The sequence below is a fragment of the Gaeumannomyces tritici genome (genome assembly GCF_000145635.1).
Source record: "Gaeumannomyces tritici R3-111a-1 unplaced genomic scaffold supercont2.1, whole genome shotgun sequence".
NCBI lineage: Eukaryota > Fungi > Ascomycota > Sordariomycetes > Magnaporthales > Magnaporthaceae > Gaeumannomyces > Gaeumannomyces tritici.
Genome location: NW_008804545.1, coordinates 1,055,414 through 1,074,382, shown reverse-complemented (window position 1 = coordinate 1,074,382; position 18,969 = coordinate 1,055,414). Strand labels below are relative to the sequence as shown.

The 18,969-nt window shown below is 58.5% G+C and overlaps 7 protein-coding genes across 7 annotated transcripts in view; 6 read left to right on the top strand and 1 right to left on the bottom strand.

Moving 5' to 3' along the window:
- Positions 1 to 169: 169 nt before the first annotated feature.
- Positions 170 to 1,598, top strand: GGTG_00333 (hypothetical protein). Its single transcript, XM_009218077.1, has one exon. It carries the CDS (start codon positions 679 to 681, stop codon positions 1,261 to 1,263), a length of 585 nt encoding a protein of 194 aa, XP_009216341.1. The 5' UTR covers positions 170 to 678; the 3' UTR covers positions 1,264 to 1,598.
- Positions 1,526 to 3,828, bottom strand: GGTG_00332 (GPI mannosyltransferase 2). Its single transcript, XM_009218076.1, has 3 exons — positions 3,255 to 3,828; positions 2,442 to 3,054; positions 1,526 to 2,372 (listed from the first exon to the last, which is right to left on the bottom strand). The coding sequence occupies exons 1-3, from the start codon at positions 3,586 to 3,588 to the stop codon at positions 1,949 to 1,951; spliced, it is 1,371 nt and encodes a 456-aa protein (XP_009216340.1). The 5' UTR covers positions 3,589 to 3,828; the 3' UTR covers positions 1,526 to 1,948.
- Positions 3,829 to 4,070: 242 nt separating this feature from the next.
- On the top strand, positions 4,071 to 4,291 carry GGTG_00331 (hypothetical protein; the record flags this gene model as incomplete). The annotated part of the gene is made up of 2 exons (XM_009218075.1): positions 4,071 to 4,113; positions 4,176 to 4,291. The coding sequence occupies 2 exons, from the start codon at positions 4,071 to 4,073 to the stop codon at positions 4,289 to 4,291; spliced, it is 159 nt and encodes a 52-aa protein (XP_009216339.1).
- A 1,225-nt stretch (positions 4,292 to 5,516) lies between these two features.
- On the top strand, positions 5,517 to 9,828 carry GGTG_00330 (hypothetical protein). Its single transcript, XM_009218074.1, has one exon. The coding sequence runs from the start codon at positions 6,846 to 6,848 to the stop codon at positions 9,042 to 9,044; it is 2,199 nt and encodes a 732-aa protein (XP_009216338.1). The 5' UTR covers positions 5,517 to 6,845; the 3' UTR covers positions 9,045 to 9,828.
- A 178-nt stretch (positions 9,829 to 10,006) lies between these two features.
- On the top strand, positions 10,007 to 11,065 carry GGTG_00329 (hypothetical protein; the record flags this gene model as incomplete). Its single annotated transcript, XM_009218073.1, has 3 exons — positions 10,007 to 10,120; positions 10,634 to 10,670; positions 10,920 to 11,065. 3 exons carry the CDS (start codon positions 10,007 to 10,009, stop codon positions 11,063 to 11,065), a joined length of 297 nt encoding a protein of 98 aa, XP_009216337.1.
- An 805-nt stretch (positions 11,066 to 11,870) lies between these two features.
- Positions 11,871 to 13,305, top strand: GGTG_00328 (cell differentiation protein rcd1; the record flags this gene model as incomplete). The annotated part of the gene is made up of 4 exons (XM_009218072.1): positions 11,871 to 12,252; positions 12,409 to 12,564; positions 12,654 to 13,029; positions 13,125 to 13,305. The coding sequence occupies 4 exons, from the start codon at positions 11,871 to 11,873 to the stop codon at positions 13,303 to 13,305; spliced, it is 1,095 nt and encodes a 364-aa protein (XP_009216336.1).
- A 2,975-nt stretch (positions 13,306 to 16,280) lies between these two features.
- GGTG_00327 (hypothetical protein) overlaps positions 16,281 to 18,969 on the top strand; it is a gene marked incomplete at both ends in the record, with an annotated part of 3,517 nt that continues 828 nt past the window's right edge. Inside the window, 4 exons of the mRNA XM_009218071.1 lie at positions 16,281 to 16,665; positions 16,744 to 17,253; positions 17,343 to 17,680; positions 17,756 to 18,931. Of these exons, the coding sequence (XP_009216335.1) occupies positions 16,281 to 16,665; positions 16,744 to 17,253; positions 17,343 to 17,680; positions 17,756 to 18,931 (2,409 nt within the window). The remainder of the gene's footprint in view (positions 16,666 to 16,743; positions 17,254 to 17,342; positions 17,681 to 17,755; positions 18,932 to 18,969) is intronic.

The window sequence follows — 18,969 nt, the reverse complement described above, 5'->3', positions numbered from 1 at the left end:
CCCACCATGGAGCTAATACCGGATTAGGTATTGCTATGCGGCCCGAGGTGGGCATGCTTCATTTTTTTCCTTTTTCTGCGGCTGCATGTTTGGAAGGCGGTCGAAATTAGCTAGGTAATGCCGGCCTGGCCCGCTTCTTGGTGGCAAATAATGCCCAATGCGTGCTCGGTATCTCCCGCCACGATCACGCCAACAAAACCAACAGCCCTCAACCGTGCCTCGGCCTCCCCCCTCACCTGCCTGCCAGCATCCCAATAACCCCAACCGTGCTCCAGCCTTCCCTCGCTCCACTGCATACGACAAGCGAGCCAAGACGGTGAAATTTGCTCTTCCCGCTCTAGCGGAGACATTTCAAGCTCCAGTTTCCACTATGGATGGACTGGTGTGTTGGTTCTTGAACAGCTTAGGCAGCCGTGTTCCCAGGGTGTGCATGGGCATGCATGTCGACGAAATTTCCTCGTGTTAAATTGGGGGAGCGAGGGTCCGGAAGGGGAGCCAGGCTCTGTCGAGTCTCGCTTGTGGTACCGTTCCGGTGTTTTATACGACGGCATCGCGGCTCCCCAGGGAACACCGACCGAGGCAGGACCCAGCACCCAGTCGATTCCGCTCGTTTGCTCTCACGCCTCGGCCCGCGTCCTCGCCGTTCCACCAAACCCCCCCTCTTCCCGCGCGCCCGACATGCCGTTCAGTATCCCTCGCTGCGTCCCGGCCGCGCTCGCCGCCACGTCGGTGGCCGCGCAGGCGGCGGCGGCTGCCTCCTTGCCGCCCCAGCCGCTGATGCCGCGCAACGAGTGCATGGAGGGCGCCGATAAGGTTTGCTACGGCATCGATGGCGGCCAGTCGCAAAACCTCGACGTCGAAATGGTCCAGTACGCGGCCCTGTACCTCCGCTACCTCGGGCAAACGAGCGGCAAGAAGCCGGCGCGCTACACCATGCCCGCCCTGGGGGCCGGCGAAGGCGGCTGCCAGGAATGGGCCATCGCGCTCCCCAAGGGCACCGGCATCCTGCTGCTCGCCAAGCACACAAACCCGTCCTTTGCGTCCTCGGTCACGTACGAAGATATGGCCGACAGTATCGACGGGAGCGAAGGCGCTACGGATGCCGAGCGCAAGGCTGCGCTTCTGGGATGCGGCACGAACGGAGGCCAGCGTGGGGTGGTTGCTAAAAGCAGTAACCCGGCGTACCAGACGCAAGAGTATAAAAGTACCGGGGCAAAGCCAGAGGGAATTGTAATTAAGCTGATTGGCGCCCCGGATTTTTAGGCGGATGTGTGCTTTTTAAAGGATAGGCCTTATAAATATAAGAATAAGGTGTAAATATTATGCGTGTTTTGACCCAGCCGGGAACTGAGGTTTGTGAGGGGAACGTGGCTCGCTGCCATCTGAACCCAGCAGGAATAGGAAGGCATCTGGGAATTGAAAAAAGACCTTGGCGGGAGGCTCTCTAATAAATGCAGGCAAAACAGTCAGTGGCACACGCCAAACCCTTACCGAGCGGTCATCCATCATTCACCTGCGCCTCAAGCAACAATTAACTTCAGCTTGTCCGTATATTGACACAACTTCCCGTATTTGGTGGTAAACTACGCATGCAGTCACTAGCTCTCCCGCCTTTCAAACCGAGATCTGTAGTCAGAGCAGGCGCTTTGACACCCTTTCGTCTAATCTAATACTCGCTCCCGCGTTTGCCTAAGCATACCAGATATCTAGCAAGCCATAAAGAGCTGCGGCTATGGGCAGGTACGTGCTGGCTCGGTTTATATGTATGTGTGGATGGTAGGTACCGAGATGTAGGATGGCTAAAAGAAGTTTTCCCAAACCCTGCCTCCTCATTTCTTTTTGTATTTCAGCGACATGTGGTCTCGCATCCTGATGCCAAAAAGAATGTGCAGAAGCCAAACATGCGAAGTTGGCTGAAGGATAGGAAAGCAGAGTAGACATCGTGGGCTCATGCCGGAGGGAGGAATGATGAAAACAGCACGCCCTGGATAGAGGCGTACATAACCATAAACACGACAAATCCTTTCGCGGACCCCGTTGGCCTTCCGTCCTCCCCTGCGAGGTGCTTCGCCAGCCACCAGTACCAGACTGGGTATGCAGATGAAAGGCGAGTGATTATCTGGACGTGGTAGCTCGTCAGAGCCATGACTGACAGCAGCACTTGCGCCGCAGCCATACTTCGCACAAGTCCCCCATCGGCATATTGGGCGGTGTCTTCTTTTCTCTGGGCCGTCTTTCCACTCGTTTGAGGGATGCCCCGGGGCGCGCCGAGAAAGTCCCAGCCGGACTTTACAAGAATGAATAAAACTGGAGCGGCAAGCATGAAGAGCGGAAGATTCGACACAGTCCAGTAGCGGAACGGTCCGACGCCCCTATAGTAAAACGTCAGTCTGTGCACATGTCGAGGAACAACCCGGGTAGTTTACGGGAGCCAAGCTTACCAGTACTCGCGCTGAACAAAAGAGTATATGCTGGGTAGAGTCTGATTGCACCAAGAACGGAGTGGTGTTCCTGGCGGCTGCAAACAATATCGTTGATATGCCACAGCCTGCGGAACGATAAGCCCGGCAGCGATGCAAATCCCACCCAGCCCCAGCACAGCTAGCCTCCAGATAGTGGCTGCGGAGGGGTGGGATAAGAAGCCAGAAGCTTCGGAGATAAATGCAAAGGCGAACGGGATGCCGTTCAGCAGACCGTTAGACCGGAAGGTCGTGGCAAGGGCGAACACCACTGCAGACGCCAGCGTAAGGCCATCGCGAGCCAGGACCGACCCAACGGATCCGGCACGAGCGGCCTTGGCAAACAGTAGCATACCCGCAAACGAAAGCAGCGAGAACGAAGCCTCGGCCACGGGCGCGGACAAGAAGAGCCCAGCAGGGGAGAGCACGTGCAGACAGGTCGCCGTTAGGGCGACGCCTGGTTGGTCATGCCAGACCAGATTCCCGAGCCGGAGCAGCGCTAGTGCCGAGAGAAGGTGCGACGCATGGGCAACTAGCACGCCCACGAGCGCCGCTGCTGGGACGCCGCTCCAAGACCATCCCGAGGCTCTCAGCGCTGTTGAGTGATGGCGGACGGGAGCGTATACCGAGTCAGCCGACAGAGCAGGAAAGCGAGACAGGCACACAGGGTAGAGCGTGGCAGTATCTGTGCTTGGTGCCAGGATGCCAGGCAGCTCACAAACACAAACAAACAGACAACACCAGCATCATCTCAGTGATGAAGACGGCACGGAAGGAAACCAAAAAAAAAAATACCTTTAACTATCCAAGAGATAATGGTAGGGGGTCCATAACCAAAGGCCCACTCTTGCTCAAACACGTAGCCGCGGTCTGCCGACTCAACGAAGTAGATAGCGTCCCAGCTAACAAGCCTAGTGAGGACAGCAGAGACGGCGGTCGTGCTGTGGTTGTCGAGGATGTCGCCACCGCGGTCGGCGAGGAGAAGACCCCCAGAGGTGTCATATGCCGGGCCGACAATGGCGCTGCCAAGGGCAATCAGGAGGAGGGTGCCCTTCCAGGCCGCAAAGAGGCGGATGACGGTCGACGTTGGTGACGACACTTTAGGCATCATCTTTTCTTCCCCGCTCATTATTTTTAGTGGCTGCGTCTCGTGGACGATCTGCCCAGCGTATGCTGAGGGGCAAAGACGAACGCGGTCTGGTTTCGTCTCAAGTGCAGTCCCAGCAATGGAATTGACTGGATGTTGGCAGAGGAATAGCACTCCACTGGGAACGGATTACATAATGCGACCAAGCTCAGGGCTTCGAGCGACGATTTATGTAGTTCACGGCCTCCCCGATTGCCTTCCCATGTTCACATATTATTTCTCTTCTATTTCTTAGGACACTAGCAACTCAGACCTGCTACTGCAGACAACCACGAGGGACGCCCGCTAAGGCCAGATTACCACGAACTGGTTCGTGTTCCCTGGCAGGCAGGCGCGGAACAAGAACCACCAGCCAACACGCATCAGGGGAACTGCGATGAGAAGGCCGGAATCGGTGTGGCTCAGCGTATGCATAAAAGAGGAACTCTGAACAGCACAGCAAAATCTGCGGGGAACATAAAGCCATGGGTGACACGGGCATTGCGGGTGAGGTCGCTGCGGACGCAGGTGTGTTATCCCCAATGACATGCACTCTGACTCCGCGCATTTCGGCCCTGTCCATCACGCAGTTTGGCCCAAGGAGCAAGCCACTTCCTCTGGTGCCCCCCTCTCCGGTGCCCCCATGGCCTGCATTTGTGATCTAGCCTGGTTCAACGTCATGGCTGGTGACAGCTCACACCTCTAGTGGCAAACCACACGCCCGCAAGAGACGGCCAATGGACGAGCGCATGTGTTTGGCGAGGCGTGGTTCTGGCATGGATACATTTTATTCGCTGTGCGCGGCTGCGTTTGGCTTCAATGTTGTGCTTGCCAATGCTTGTATCGGATTGGACGGGGCGGGCTTCTTTTTGGCTTCCATGAAAGCACGGGCAACACGAAATACGGACGAATACGGTGCTCTTGGGGGTCAAAAATTGGAGTCGCCTGATTGCGCAGAAACCTGGCTTTGCAACCCCCCGAAAACTTGAGCAGGGTGTTAATTTCCCGTGCCGAACCATCAGCATCGAGCCACTCCACTACCGGAACTTCAGGGCATGTGCGGCCGAATCCAGAATCAGGGCTGGTATTAATAGCCCCGCTTGGTTACCGATTCTGCACTTATGCCGCCGTTGATATCCATGGATGTGGGTTGCCAGCCTCCCTCCGACTGCAACGGTCATTTTCCCCAGCCATCAACCCTGCGAAATGTTGAGGTGACGGCGGGCAGCTGTGGTAAACGCTGGGTCCGATTTTAGCGGGAGGCGAGCACACGTACCTACGAGACCCGCAAGGTGGATGCTCGCGTGTGTTTGCGTCCTCGTCACCCTGACCCAGACGCCAGCACCTGGAGGAAGTCGATGCTTGGTCCTGAGGAGATGGACCATGGACAAGAAGCGTCACTGATGCGTAAACGCAGAAGTTCCCTGTCTGAGCAGGGCAGGAACGAAACACGATGCCGAGCTGCTGTAATCGGTCACATTGGAAAGTTGGGATCAGGAAAAAGGAGCGTGACTCTGGGCGACGGACTTGGGACGAACGCCCGCAATCCCGACAAGGCACCTGGAAAGCCAACCATGCAATTGCTGCGAGTGCTATCCGAGCTTTGGATCTGGTTGCCGTCGCAATATGGCAGATCGGCGTCCAAGCGTTGGTTCTGGCCGGAGTGGCTGGCCCCAATCTACTCCATCTACTTGGGTAACCTTTGGTCGAGGTGGTGCCCAGTGGTGCCATGGAGCCATCTTGGAAGCAAAAGAGGAAAAAGCAGCTATGGGTTATTTCGGTTCCGCCGCGTCAGCCGATCCAGGCACCATCGGCTTTTTTCTTCCTTTTTCTCCTTCTTTTTACAGTGGCATTTTGCCAAGACATGCGATCGGCAGCTTCTCCTGCAAGCGCTTATAGTCGCCCTCAGCCGCTGCCACTCACAACCCATCGATACCACTGTGCATTCAAAAGTCCTTTTTTTTTTAGCGTCGGACTCTATCCATCCGTCTCACACACACCATCGCGACCACCAAGAAAACATCCAAAACTGAACCGATCGCTCGATCCATCACTGAAGCTAGGTCCGCCAGCACCGCCACCGCTCTTGGGCCAGCCACGGGTCACGACCAGCTCTTGACGCACTGCCAGGTACGTCGCCCACTGCCATGTTGCGGATCCCATCCTTGTCGCTTTCCCCTTCGCCGCTTCGCTCGCCTGCACATGCAAATCCCCACCCTTAGCCGCGAGTCTTCTTCGGTGGTTCTATTCTGCCTGGGATCTGCGGAAACGTGCCGCGTGCCGGGTGTTTCTGTCGCTGGTCAGTCGCTGTGGGTTTGACGGCAACGAACGGATCTTCTAGGCCGCGAAAGCAGCATTGGGATCGAAGACAAAAAAAAGCTACGTTTTGGGATCTGGCCTTGTCAGGGGGCACGGGGCCCCCTAAAATGGCCCCTTCCCCTCTGGCCGGCCCCTGTGCACCCTTGTGGCTTGGCCCAGCTGCTCTGCGTCCGCAGCAGAAATAGCTGCAGTGTCCCTAGCTGCAGCTAACAGTCAGTCTCGAAGCTAACGACGCTCAGCCGGTCAGCCCAGTGCATCACACGTCCACGAACCCATATCATCAGCCCACCGGCTCGTCCTGCGAGGCCTCACCGCCGCTGTCGCTGTATTTCCACTCCTCCACGACCTGGCTTGCACTCTCTTCCCCGGGTCCGCCTGCACTAGTGGTTTCGTTATCTTGGGGCATTGCACCATATTCCTTGCGGGCGAGTGTGTTTTTTGCCCGTTCCTGGCTCGCCTTTCACCGCCACCCGATCCGAGATTCACAAGCAAACTCGAGTGTTTCGACGAAACCGCTGCCGAGACTGACGACGATCCGATCCGGCCCTTTCCTTGGCTTGGCTCTTGGATTGGTTTCCCTCCGCGTCTGGGCCCATCATTGCATTGCATATGCCCTGAGTAGCGTTTATACTCGTCTCCGACGTCTTCTGTTCTGTTATTACCCACGGACGCCCAACCTCGTTTTCTCGGCTCGACGACGGATCGGCCTCCGCTCCCAGCCTCGCCGTCGGTGCCGCGCCCACTCCTTTCCCCAACATTCCGCCTAGCATCTTTCTATATTATCGGCATCGACGACCACGCCGACGACCACAGCAGTGTCTCTCCACGTCAAAATTGCAGCTCATCCCTGTCTCTAACCGCAAGGCTACGCCAAGCCGTTCTCGAACCGTTGAAATTTTTCTGTTGCAGCATGCTCGACATCGCATAGCCGAAGAACGAGGATGTTTCTCCACTCGGGAGCCAGTCTCCACGGCCATGAATACTCGAACCGTCCAGCTCCAGGCGCGGGTCCGGCGCTCAACAGGCGCTCGCCGCTACTCCGGTCCCCTTTCTCGGCACCATTGGCCCGCAGCAACACGGCCCCTCCGTCTGCCCTCCAGTCCCGGTACGCGCCACCACAGCCCGGCCGACCGGCCCAGACCCCCCAGCCCCAGCAGCAACCGCTCCAGTCATGCCTGCCCCAAAAGCAGTCCTCTCGCCTCCGCTGGTCAACAGCCGAAGAACCCGTCGTTCGCTTCCAGGAACAGCCTGAACTTGTCGATGGAATGGCAGAGAAGCATGACTCGGTCCTTGGTCCCCCATCACCCGCAATCATTAGCGAAGACGAGGGTTCATGCTCCGAGGCCAGCGAGGTTGGTATTGGCAGCGCCAACAGCGGCGGTAGGAGTCGGAGGCGGCGCAAGCCAAGGTTACCTCGCAAGAGCAGCCTCTTCTTCCTCGCGAGGCCTGCGCCCAAGCTGGTCAAGAAGCGCCTCATGAAGCAGCTGGTCAGGCCCAAACTGCTCCTTCAGCTCCATCATCTATCTGTCGACAAGCGTCCAACTCCACTTTTGGATATTTTCCCTGCCTCCACCATTGCCGGCCCGGCCCTCGGCGGCCGCTTCGCGAAGCGTTTCCCGCGCGTCTTTGGCGTGACGGGTGATAGGAGCGAACTGGGCTCCCAAGATGTCATCCTTCTGCGAAGCGAAGAGTACTGCACAGCGGACGACTGCGAGTTGGGACCGGTGCACGACGACGACGATGAGGAGAACCTAAACTGCAGGGAACTTGTGGCCGTACTCAGCCCTCTAAGGTGGGAAGACCGCACCGAGATTGTCTTGGATGATGGAAACGTTTGGGTCGGCGAATCGCTGGCCAACGGTTCCTTCGAGTTCACCCACACTGACGCGCACGGCGCCAACACAACCGCGCGCTGGGTGAGAAGAAGCCCGGCCAAAGCCACGACCCCTAGCTTGCCGCTTGCGAATATCCAGCCTTGCCCCGACAACAGCAGCCCATGGGCAACGAGTGTGGATGAGTACAAATACACGTTCAGCATAATCGACCCGCTGTCACGCCGCCATCCGATCATGGCTACACTTACTCCGAACACCCTGGACGTTCTCGAGAACTACACCACTGTTTCCTCTTCTTACGGGAAGTACCCACCGTCAAGGCCCTTCGGTCACGGCCACGGCCACGGCGCGTCTTCGGACGAGGAGGAAGATGACGAGGAGGGCGGCGCCCCGCTGCCAAAGCCGGAGCGCCAAAGCAAGCCCGTTGACGCTGCCACGCGCAATATCATTTCCATAACGGCCGTTTGGGTGACACTCCGCCTGGGCGGTATTATGCCGGCGTCTACCGAGCGCACCATGTCCCTCCGCTCCGGCGGCGCTTCCCGTGCCCGCAATGGTAGCATGAATGGAGGCCCCAAGCCCCCGACTAGCCGGAGTGGCACTCCCTCGGCAGCCGCCGGGAGGGAGGACACGGCCACTCCAGGGCCACAAACCCCGGCTGTGGGCGGTGGCGCTTCTCTTCTTCCTCGTAGGGCGACCAGCACAGGCGCGGCTTTCGTGCAACGGCGAATGCAGATGTCGGACGCAAGTGACTCGGAGAGGGCGGTCGCCGGAGCACCGTCCTCGGGACTCAGGAGCAAGGGTCGACGCGTGCTCAGCGGAGACTGGAACGTATCCTCCTGGAAACGCAGCTCGACCCCGCAGCCCACGACGTCGACGGCAGCCCAGATCGTCGGCATGTCCCCCGTGCCGCCAAGGGAGCCCCAGTCACCGCGGAAAGACCACTCATCCACGTGGCCGCACTCCTCTGGTGGCGTCTCCCTGCTCGGTAGCAGGCCTGGTTCGGCGCAGCCCGCGTCGGATCTCGTCGCCACTCAAGCTCGATCCGACAGGCGCGCCCAGCCGACCCTCTATGGGGCGCCACCTACTGCAGCACTCGAAGCTGCCGGGCTCGTCGGGCTGCGCAACCACGCGACCTCGACGCCTGGACCGGTCGATCCGAACAGCCCTGCGGGTGCGCTTGCCGCTCTGGAGGGTGGTGTCGACGCCTCGGCAGTAGCTGGTGGTCCGGGCGTGGACAACGCCGCGCGGCCCGAGAAGGGATGGAAGCGGCTCAGTGGGTGGCTTCGCCGCTTCGGGCGATAGGCCTGCTCCTGCGCGGCACACCCCGCTTAGACAACGATCCTTTCACTAAGATCTATGGGTGCTTTGCTTTCTTGTTCCACCTTGTGCCATGGATGGCAGCAACAGTCTTGTTCGGATCACATATTTGTCTGCTCACTTCCCCTTTCGGCGTTTGTTTTACTCATCAAGATCACGATACCCTTCGCAGTATGTACTATTTTCCCCATACTCATCTTTAGTATCAGCATTAGGCGTTTTCAGGCGCACGGATTTGTTCGACTTGTTCCATAATCGACTCCAACCAAACCCCATTGTGCGGATTTGCATATTCATTCATCCTGTCGATGCTACCTGGACTCACAGTCAAATGCGTTTTCGCTTGCTAGTTTCGGTGCCTCTACCGTACGCCAGCCCCATCACCTGGGTCGTATTGTATGACGCACCAATACAGATGCTATCCGCCCCTCACACGGGCTCCATGCGGTGCACTGGGAAAGAATTTATGCTGTTACACATTCACTTGAGCACCAGACTGTTGTGCCCCCAACCCCATGCCGCGTGTTGACGATGCGCTATTTGTGACGGACATGATGCAGGCAGCCACCCTGCGTGTTGCATTCGATCGTGCGGGATGTGATTACAGAGGCGACTGCTTTGTGGGGTGTGTTCCAAGCAAAGCAGCATGTGTGTTCCGTATCTCGGTCCAGCCATCCCATCCCGTATACAGTCCTCTTTCGAAAGCCAACAGTCAGTCGTCGTCGAGTCTACCATGCAAGCTGGTGGCCTAGTTCGGGATGCAAAATGCTCAAGGATGAGGAGCAGACAAAGCTGCTCACTTGGTGTGCATCAACCCGACACTTGAGAACTTGGTGGTGTGTTTGTTCAAAACACCAGTATTCTGAGAATCCAACACCGTGGCCAGGCTTTACAATTTGCCTGCTATCCTTAGCTATCCTTGACTTTGTGGCTCTAGAGCCATGTTAATGTTCGAACTCCATCGATTTGAAGTGGAGACTCTCACCTCCCCCATCAAGGTGGTTTGTAGAAATGAGGATCGGGACAAGCAGGCCAACCTCGGGCTCGACATCAAGCTGTTGGTGATTCTTCGGTTCTTATATTATCATACTATCCCTGAAAATAGCCAATAATGCAATTGGCGTCAATTCCGTATAGGGTCAACCACAACCCTCGCCACAATCCTCACCACAATCAAACACAGCGAGACCTATAGGTGGGACTATAGCAAACCCGTGGGAGCATATGGAACTCAAAGGGCATACGAGTTTTTATGAAACCGCTCAGTGTCACCCATATCTCCCAGGGCATTGAACAGTAAAGCGTGTATCAACTCCAACGATCCGGGTTCCCTGCTTGCATTGTCTGTTGACTACATGATGTGTCACATATCATCTGACCTGGCCAGCACGCAATTGGATACGCCATGTGCAGTCTCCCGAGGATCTTGGAGTTTCATGTAAGTAACGAAATCCCTGCCCTTTGTATTCACGGGGAGGAATATAAGTTGCAATCTTCCATGACAACGCCCGAGTTCTATCACGTTTGGACATTTGGAGTTTACTTTTACTGATTGTTGTCTGTGATTGCACCAGCTGGAGACCAAGCATTGGCCGAGCTTGTTTACCATAGGTAAATCATGAAATGGCTTCCCCCATTCCCACCAGTCTGCACGATGGACGTCTTCCACGGATGCAATGCCGATCGTCGGCGGTCCTTGAATGGGCGCTTGTGGTGGGGCTTTGCTCGATGAGCTGCCAGATGCCTTGTCATCAGTGCGGGATGATGCGGGTCCAGGTGATGTGCTCTGTGATTGGCCATGACGGTTGATAGGGCTCAGACTACCTGGGCCTAAACAGCACCTGGGTGGCGGCGTTGCAGCGGGTGTTAGTGGGCGTGTAGGTGGGCTCCTGGCTGCTAGTGTGGGGCAGGTGCCCGATGCTGAGCAGCCGACACGGGTCTGGTCTTTGTGGTCTGGTTATTTCGAGCCCGAGGCCGCGCCGCAGATCAAGAAGCAAGCAATTTGACATCACGCAGCCGAACCCAGAGCCGGACCACAGCCAGCCGCCCAACAGCCCACGCGCCCAGCACAATTGAATGCGACAGACGGCGCCCGCCATCTCCCGTCCCAGCCTCCCTTGCGCCCGCCCGCGTCGCTCAGACGGCCCTAGCCGACCAGCAAAAGCCGAGCAAAGGCCTTGTTTCCCGCCCTGCGCTTTTTGTTTGCGCACTCCACCTTGGCTGCCCTTGGCGTCCTCGACGCCTCGACGTCGACACCACCGCCCGGCACGGGTGAGCCTCACGGATAGCCCTCAACGGATAACCTTGGACTAGCCCCGACCCGAGTGCCACGAGGCTTCAGACCAACGCCACGCCTGTCCCAACCAAGCCCTGGCCCCGTCGCATCACCCGTAATACCCCAACCCGCGCGGATTCCCAGAGGGTGCAGTCCTAGAAAGAGTCGGTGCTGGCGTCGCCTGTCTGCAAAGCTGAGGTAGTCTGACCCAGCCTCGCCGCCTCCCCCGAGTGCCCTGCCGTCGACCACCCACCATTGCCCGACGACGGTGCAATCCCCCGGCCAGACTGATTGCGCCACACATACACACACGCATCCATCCCGACACGCGACCCAAGGTGGGCAAACAAGGGTTGTGGCTCACCTCACCTCACAATCCGATCCGAGCACGCCAACACGCCAACACACCAACCCATCCCACAGCCATCCCGGGCCTGGCCCTCGTCGTGCTCACCCCGGCGTCGAGAACCTAAACGAACAGGACTTCCCTTCACCCCGCGCGCCGCGACCACCACCCTTTCCCTCGTTCGTTCAACATGATGCCAAATCCGCATCTGTATGGCCACCACCAGTACACCCCGCAGGGGGACTCGTCGTGGATGCACCAACAGAACACGCACCACCAGCACGCAGCCGCCGCCCAGCAGCAGGCCGCCGCAGCCGCAGCCGCCGCCTCGGCCGCCCAGCAGCAACATTATACCCGCATCGCATCAGCGCACCCGGCCAACGCGCTGGCCTCGGCCGCGCACGCCGCCCAAGATGAGGCTATGGGGCCCGGCATTAGCGAGGACAATCGGAGGACGCTCGCCTACATCGCCGACCTCCTCAACGAGAGCACCCGCGAGGCCGCGCTGCTCGAGCTCAGTAAGAAGCGGGAGCAGGTCCCAGAGCTGGCCCTGATTCTCTGGCACTCTTTCGGTACGCGCCTGCCCCTTTTATGATGTTCTGTCAACACTGCCTCTAGACGAGATCCTGGTCTCGCATTGGCTGTAGACGGGTATGACCGGCGGAGTTGGCTGCTTGACTGCGACATTTCAGACCGCCTTTGTGATGCTGACACTACACCCGGCATAGGTGTCATGACCTCGCTGCTGCAGGAAATCATCTCGGTCTACACACTTCTCAACCCATCCCAGCTCACCGCGGCAGCGTCGAACCGAGTATGCAACGCGCTTGCGCTGCTCCAATGTGTCGCGTCGCACAACGAGACTCGGACCCTTTTTCTCAATGGTACATAACAATTCCCTGGCCCGGCTGTGCTTGGCTGGACTGCGCAGGGTCTGCTGTGCGGTGAGGACATTGCTGACATGTTTACAAAGCACATATACCTCTCTATCTCTACCCTTTCCTGAACACGACCTCCAAGTCTCGGCCTTTTGAGTACCTCCGCCTGACGTCGCTCGGCGTCATTGGGGCGCTGGTCAAGAACGATTCCTCCGAGGTGATCAACTTCCTCTTGACTACCGAGATCATCCCGCTCTGCCTTCGTATCATGGAGACAGGCTCGGAACTTAGCAAGACGGTTGCCATCTTCATCGTGCAAAAGATTCTGTTGGATGATAACGGCCTCAACTACATCTGCGCTACGTATGAGCGATTCTACGCCGTGGGGACCGTGCTGAGCAACATGGTTGCGCAGCTGGTGGAGCAACAGACGGCTCGTCTGCTCAAGCATGTTGTTAGGTGCTTCCTGAGGTATGTGTTTTCCAGCTCTAGGGCCGGCCCAGCCGGTCTCGGCCGTTTTTGGTGTATCGACGGGGGCCTAACCGCGTCATCTCGTTGCTGTATAGATTGAGCGACAATGCCCGTGCTCGTGAGGCGCTCCGACAGTGTCTCCCCGACCCTCTGCGAGATGCCACGTTTTCTTCGGTGTTGCGTGATGACGCTGCTACGAAGAGATGTCTCACCCAACTGCTGATCAACCTCTCGGACAATGTTGTCGAGCCCGGGAGCGGTCACCACGGGCTCTGAACGGGCACCGTTTCGAACAAGAGCAGCAAGGACAGATGTAACCGTTCTGCTTGCTCCAAAACCACACATGTCCCAGTCCGGAGGGCGATACCTACAAGTTGTCGCTTCTGCCGTTGCGACCAGGGCCGACGGGAACGTATGCCCGGGAGCACACGGCTTTCTCTCCACAACTCACGGCGCGAAACCGAAACGACAAGACGACAAACCTCTTTCTTTTGTTTTGAACTGTACCCGCATTCATCAGCCACAACACTAGCCGCGACGACAAAACACGCATACCCGGAAGTTTATGGAGTGCCAGCATCTTTTCATTCTTGGCCTTTTTTGTTTTCAGCCTTGCCGCTTTCCGCTGTATTGGATCATATCTAACTTCCATTGGAAGGAGGCGTACCACGGGCCAAGGCTTTTTGTTCATACCTTGCCTCAACCTTGTCCACCAGAGAGTGCTCTGACCCTTGGCCTTTGTGTACCTTTCTCTGTGGGGGATGACTCCCATCACCCACTCGCCTGGTTTGGGGAAAGGTATGAGCAAACCTTGGATGTTCCCGTCTCGGCCTGGATCACGTTGTCCGGAGCCGCCCTGGGTCGTTGATTATAAAATAACGCATGGGGGAGGGCGACGAGAGACGAGACGGGCATGTTGGGATTGGGTGCGCAAAGGTTGACGGGTCCTTGCATTTTCTTGGGAGGTGGGAATCGTTTTATGTGCATGATCCTAGAGGTTATACCCTTGGGTGCGTTTTGCTTGCCGGCGTTGGAACCAGAACACGTGGCTGGGCTGGGAGGGGGGGAGGGGGAAAAACTGGGAACCTAAAGCAGCCGGCTGGCTCACGAGGCTCTACTTCAATGTATAATAGCAAAACCAAAAACTTTTTGTTCTTCTCTAGTGTAGATATATTCCAGGGCGCAGCGTAAGATGTTGACCCAGCATGTCCTCGAAAACCCCGCGCGCGCGACGTTGCACATTATCCCGCCGTTGACACGGGGTTTGTGTCTGTCCATCCCGTTTCACATGCTAACCCGGGCTACCATCCGCCTGTCACGTCGGGGGCACCGCACTCGACGTCATCGGGCAGGGCTGGGGGGAGGAGGCCGTTTGTTTGAGCGGCTACCGGGCACTGCCCACAAAGCCGAGACGAGGCGCAGAAGGTCGGGAGTGTCACGAGGGTGAGGATGCTTGTGAAGGCGTGATGATGTTGGGGGGTTCCGCAAGTTTGCTTGTCGAGACTAAAGGTGTGCTCTACAATTCACCCTTGGATTTTTTTTCTTCCTTTATAAACCTCTTTCTTCTCTGAAAGCGCTGCATGCATGTTCCGGCTAGCGCTCGATAAAATCCCAACCCTTTAATGTGCTGGCATGGCATGGCAGCTGCGGCAGACGATGGGCAACCTGTGTGCCTGTCCAGACCTACGCTCGGGTCTGGCGGGAAAATAGCAGCTCACACCCACGACAGCCAAGCCCGCTACGGATGCACGAATACGCCGGCGGTCTTGGGCCGTCTATTGTTTGTTGCGATTAGGGTCTGCTCTGGTCTGGGGTAGTGGTAATCCAAGAGCGACGATAAAAAACCAGGACGCGCACTGGCCGTTTTGTGGGAAGGAAGGCATGTGGTGTGCAACAGATCCAGACCACCACCACCACAACCCCCGATCCTATCCCTGTAGCCGGCAAGCGGTTAGGCGGGGTGGAGGGTCGGGCTGTTTCTGTTTTTCTGCTCACCTCGAATATGGAATGGGGGCGGCTGGCTGCACGTGGCCCAGCCGGTGGCGGGCGCCCAGCACGCTAGCTGCGTCTTGGAAGGCCCAGACCAAATTCGAGGAGCGTCGCACCGGGTCAGGTTGAGCTAAACAGTGTTCAAAGGGTTGTAACAGGAGCAGGATGACCCCTGCTATCCACCCCCGGCGCGTTCCTCCCCTCGCCGGCACGGCCAAGGTCGGAGACGAAATAAGCACCCCCAAGGCGAGAGGGAGCAATGGAAGCTGGCAGCGGTCAAAGGGTCGGTGCGGTCCACCTCTAGGAGATTTCCTTGGTGACCTATCGAGGGCGCGAACAATGGGAAAAAGGACAACCCGTCAGGCTGTCAGGATGAGATTCCCGCTATCTGTGCCCGGTTCCAGTGGCGTCGCTTTTGCTTATGGGTGCGAGTTGCATTGCAGGAACCACCACTTGCAACTGCACCCTCTGGCCAAAGTTGATGGACAATGTCTGCCGCCACCGCCACCGCCACCGCCCACCTCGTGAGCTGCCTTGCTTGGTGTGTGTCTCGTCTCATCTAATCCGTCGTGTCCAGGCCGTGGGTGGGAGGACTTGGAACGGCAAGACGAGACAAGAAAGAGAACCTCGGGGGATGAGAGACATGGAAGAAACACAGAAACTTGACATCATCATAATTTGTGGGGAGCGGTCGTGCCTCAGAGCTGGGGTCTTTTCCCGGGGACCAGAACATGGAAACAGCGCCCAGTGCCTTATCATCGGCGCACGTCAATCGTCTATGCTGGATGGTTCCAGCGGCCTGCCACCCTGCACGGTCCACACAGACTCCCCGCCCCTAGCCGACTGGGCCCTGCTTGGGGACGTTGTCAACTGACTGGCGGCGCCAAAACAACGCTAGCAATATAGGGAAAGTTCGTTCATTCCCCCTTTTCCGTTGTTTTCGTCGTCTGACTGTGCCACCCGTCGCCCGTCCCACTCTCCTTGTTATTATTATTTTTCTTCTTTTGCTTCTTTTCGTTTCTTACCTCTTTGCTTTTCGTGTTCTGCGGCAACTTCTCATGCCCCGAGCACCCGAGTTGAGGTGACGGAGCGCATAATACGGGCATCGATCACGAGCATCGAGCACGAGCATTGACTTGACCCACGTCGTCCCAACTTTGTTTCCAGCGGCCTCGTGCTGCCTACCCCCTGGGGAACGTGGAGAAGGCGTTCGCAACACCACCACCGCCGGTACGAAACACCAACATCACCACCACAACCGCATGGCTTCGGCCGCTACGGTGACGGTCCTGTCGACCGTCACCGCATCCGCGGCCACGCATGCCGCGACCGCGGCCGCGCCCCAGGCCGGCGTGCTCGAGGGCTCGAACCCGGTCCACTACGACCCCAAGGACCCCATCATTCTGTTCATCGTGCAGGCGTCCATAATCATCATCTTCTGCCGCCTGCTGTACTTCCCGCTCAAGTACTTTGGCCAGCCCAGGGTCATTGCCGAGGTCATCGGCGGCATCATCCTGGGGCCCTCGGTCATGGCCCGCATCCCGGGCTTCCAGCAGGCCATCTTCCCGGCAGAGTCCATGCCCGTGCTTGCCAACGTGGCCAACCTGGGTCTCATCATCTTCATGTTCATCACCGCCCTAGAAGTTGGTGAGTTTTTGTTTGCCCCAGCCCGCCTAGCTAGCCCCTGCCACCAACTAACCCTTGCCTACCACCCCTGCAACACAGACCTGAACCTGTTCCTACAGAACTGGAAGGTCGCCGTGAGCGTCTCCTTCGCCGGGCTGGTGCTGCCCTTCGGCATGGGCTGCGGCATCGCCGTCGGCATCTACAACGAGTTCGCGGGCGACATGGTCAAGAACGTCAACTTTGGCGTCTTCGCCCTCTTCGTCGGCACCGCCATCGCCATCACGGCCTTCCCCGTGCTCTGCCGCATCCTGACGGAGCTGAACCTGCTCGGCACCTCGGTCGGCGTCACCACCCTCGCCGCTGGCGTCGGCAACGACGTCGTCGGCTGGATCCTCCTCGCCCTCTGCGTCTCGCTCGTCAACAACGCCAGCGGCCTGGCCGCCCTCTGGGCCCTGCTCTGCTGCGTCGGCTGGATCCTGCTGCTCGTCTTCGCCGTGCGCCCCGCCTTCATCTGGATGCTGAAGCGGAGCGGGAGCCTGCAGGACGGGCCTTCGCCGGGCATGGTCACCATGACGTTGCTGCTGGTCCTGTGCTCTTCGTTTTTCACCGGTGAGTGGTCTGATGTGAGCCGACGCTGATGCTGTGTTGGTTCGGTGTTTTCTGTGGACGCTAACCGCCAAAAAAAAAAATCCTTCCAGGCATCATCGGAGTGCACCCTATCTTTGGCGGTTTTCTCGTGGGCCTGATATGTCCGCACGAAGGCGGCTTCGCCATCAAGCTGACTCAGAAGATCGAGGATTTCGTCGGCGTGCTCTTCCTGCCCCTCTATTTTGCCCTCTCCGGGCTGAAGACTGACATTGGTCTGCTCAACGACGGCATCGTCTGGGCCTATGTCGTCGCCATCACCCTCCTCTCGTTTGCCGGCAAAATCATCGGCGGAACGCTCGCGGCGCGATTCTGCGGGCTCCTTTGGCGTGAGAGTGCCGCCATTGGTGTTCTAATGAGTTGCAAGGGTCTTGTGGAGCTTATTGTCCTGGTAAGTCGCTGGCGATACATTGGCCGCGCCAATATCTAGCCTGCGGCACTGACACTAACCTCCCTCCCTCCACAGAACATCGGTCTCCAGGCCGGTATCCTATCCCCTCGGACCTTCACCATGTTTGTCATCATGGCGCTCGTCACCACGGTGACAACCACGCCCGTTACCAAGTGGCTCTACCCGCCTTGGTACCAGAAGAAGCTGGAGCGCTGGAGGCGTGGAGAGATCGACTGGGATGGGAACCCCATCTACCCCGAAGCCAAAGGGTCGCTGGAGCAGCTAGAGTCCACCAGCGTCAACCGCGTTCTCGTGCACCTTCGGCTCGACAGCCTGCCCAGCGTCTTCACCCTCATTGCGCTGCTTGGACGGACCACGGGTACGGAGCCGTCGGGCACCGGCTCCCAGTCCGACAACAAGACCCCTGGCAGCGAAGACGGCGCCCTGCAGCCGCAGACCAAGCCTGGCCTGGGACGCCGCCACCTTGAGGTGCATGGTCTCCGGATGCTGGAGCTGACGGACCGTACATCGTCGGTCATGCAGGTGACGGAGGGCAACGACCTCTCCGAGAGCGACCCGGTCGTCAACGTGTTCCGGACCTTCTCGCAGCTCCACGAGGTGGCCGTGTCGGGCAAGGTGGCCATCGTGCCAACGCACTCTTACGCCGAGACGCTGGCCGACAAGGCCAACGACGTCGGGTCCGACCTGGTGGTGATACCGTGGAGCCACACGGGCTCGCTCGCCGAGGACCAGTTCTCGCCGCACTCGGTGTCGCAGCAGGACCGGTTCAACGACAGGAGCCACCTCGACTTTGTAAACGGCACCCTGCGCAGCGCGACGTGCAGCGCGGCCGTCTTCATCGACAACGGCTTCGGCGGGCCCGGACCGGGAGCCGGCAAGGCGCAGAAGCCCGGCCTGGTGCGCAGCGTCAGCCGGCTGTCGATCCGGAGCCAGCGCGAGACGGCGACGCTCTTCCTCATGGACCGCACGCACCACGTCTTCATGCCCTTCTTTGGCGGGTCCGACGACCGCGTCGCGCTCCGGTTCGTGCTCCAGCTGGCCAAGAACCGGCTCGTGACCGTCACCATCGCCAACCTCAAGTGGCGCCCGCAGGCGGCCGACGACAACCTCCCCACTAGCCCCGTGGATGAAGAGGAGGAGGATGCCACGGGCAACATGGACAGCGTCGCGAGGGCCACCAGCGCGTCGTCGGGTCGCGGCGCGGCCGACAAGGCGGCGGCGGCCGTCGTGGTCGAGACCCGCGCGGCGGGCCGGGCTGCCGACGACGC

Bases quoted from the DNA above. Each gene is read 5' to 3' on its own strand.
- GGTG_00332 (XM_009218076.1), bottom strand. From the start codon at position 3,588: ATGAGCGGGGAAGAAAAGATGATGCCTAAAGTGTCGTCACCAACGTCG. The intron at 3,055-3,254 runs GTATTTTTTTTT...ATCACTCAACAG, and splicing joins TATCTCTTGGATAGTTAAAG to CGCTGAGAGCCTCGGGATGG. The intron at 2,373-2,441 runs GTAAGCTTGGCT...GTTTTACTATAG, and splicing joins TTTGTTCAGCGCGAGTACTG to GGGCGTCGGACCGTTCCGCT.
- GGTG_00330 (XM_009218074.1), top strand. From the start codon at position 6,846: ATGTTTCTCCACTCGGGAGCCAGTCTCCACGGCCATGAATACTCGAAC.
- GGTG_00333 (XM_009218077.1), top strand. From the start codon at position 679: ATGCCGTTCAGTATCCCTCGCTGCGTCCCGGCCGCGCTCGCCGCCACG.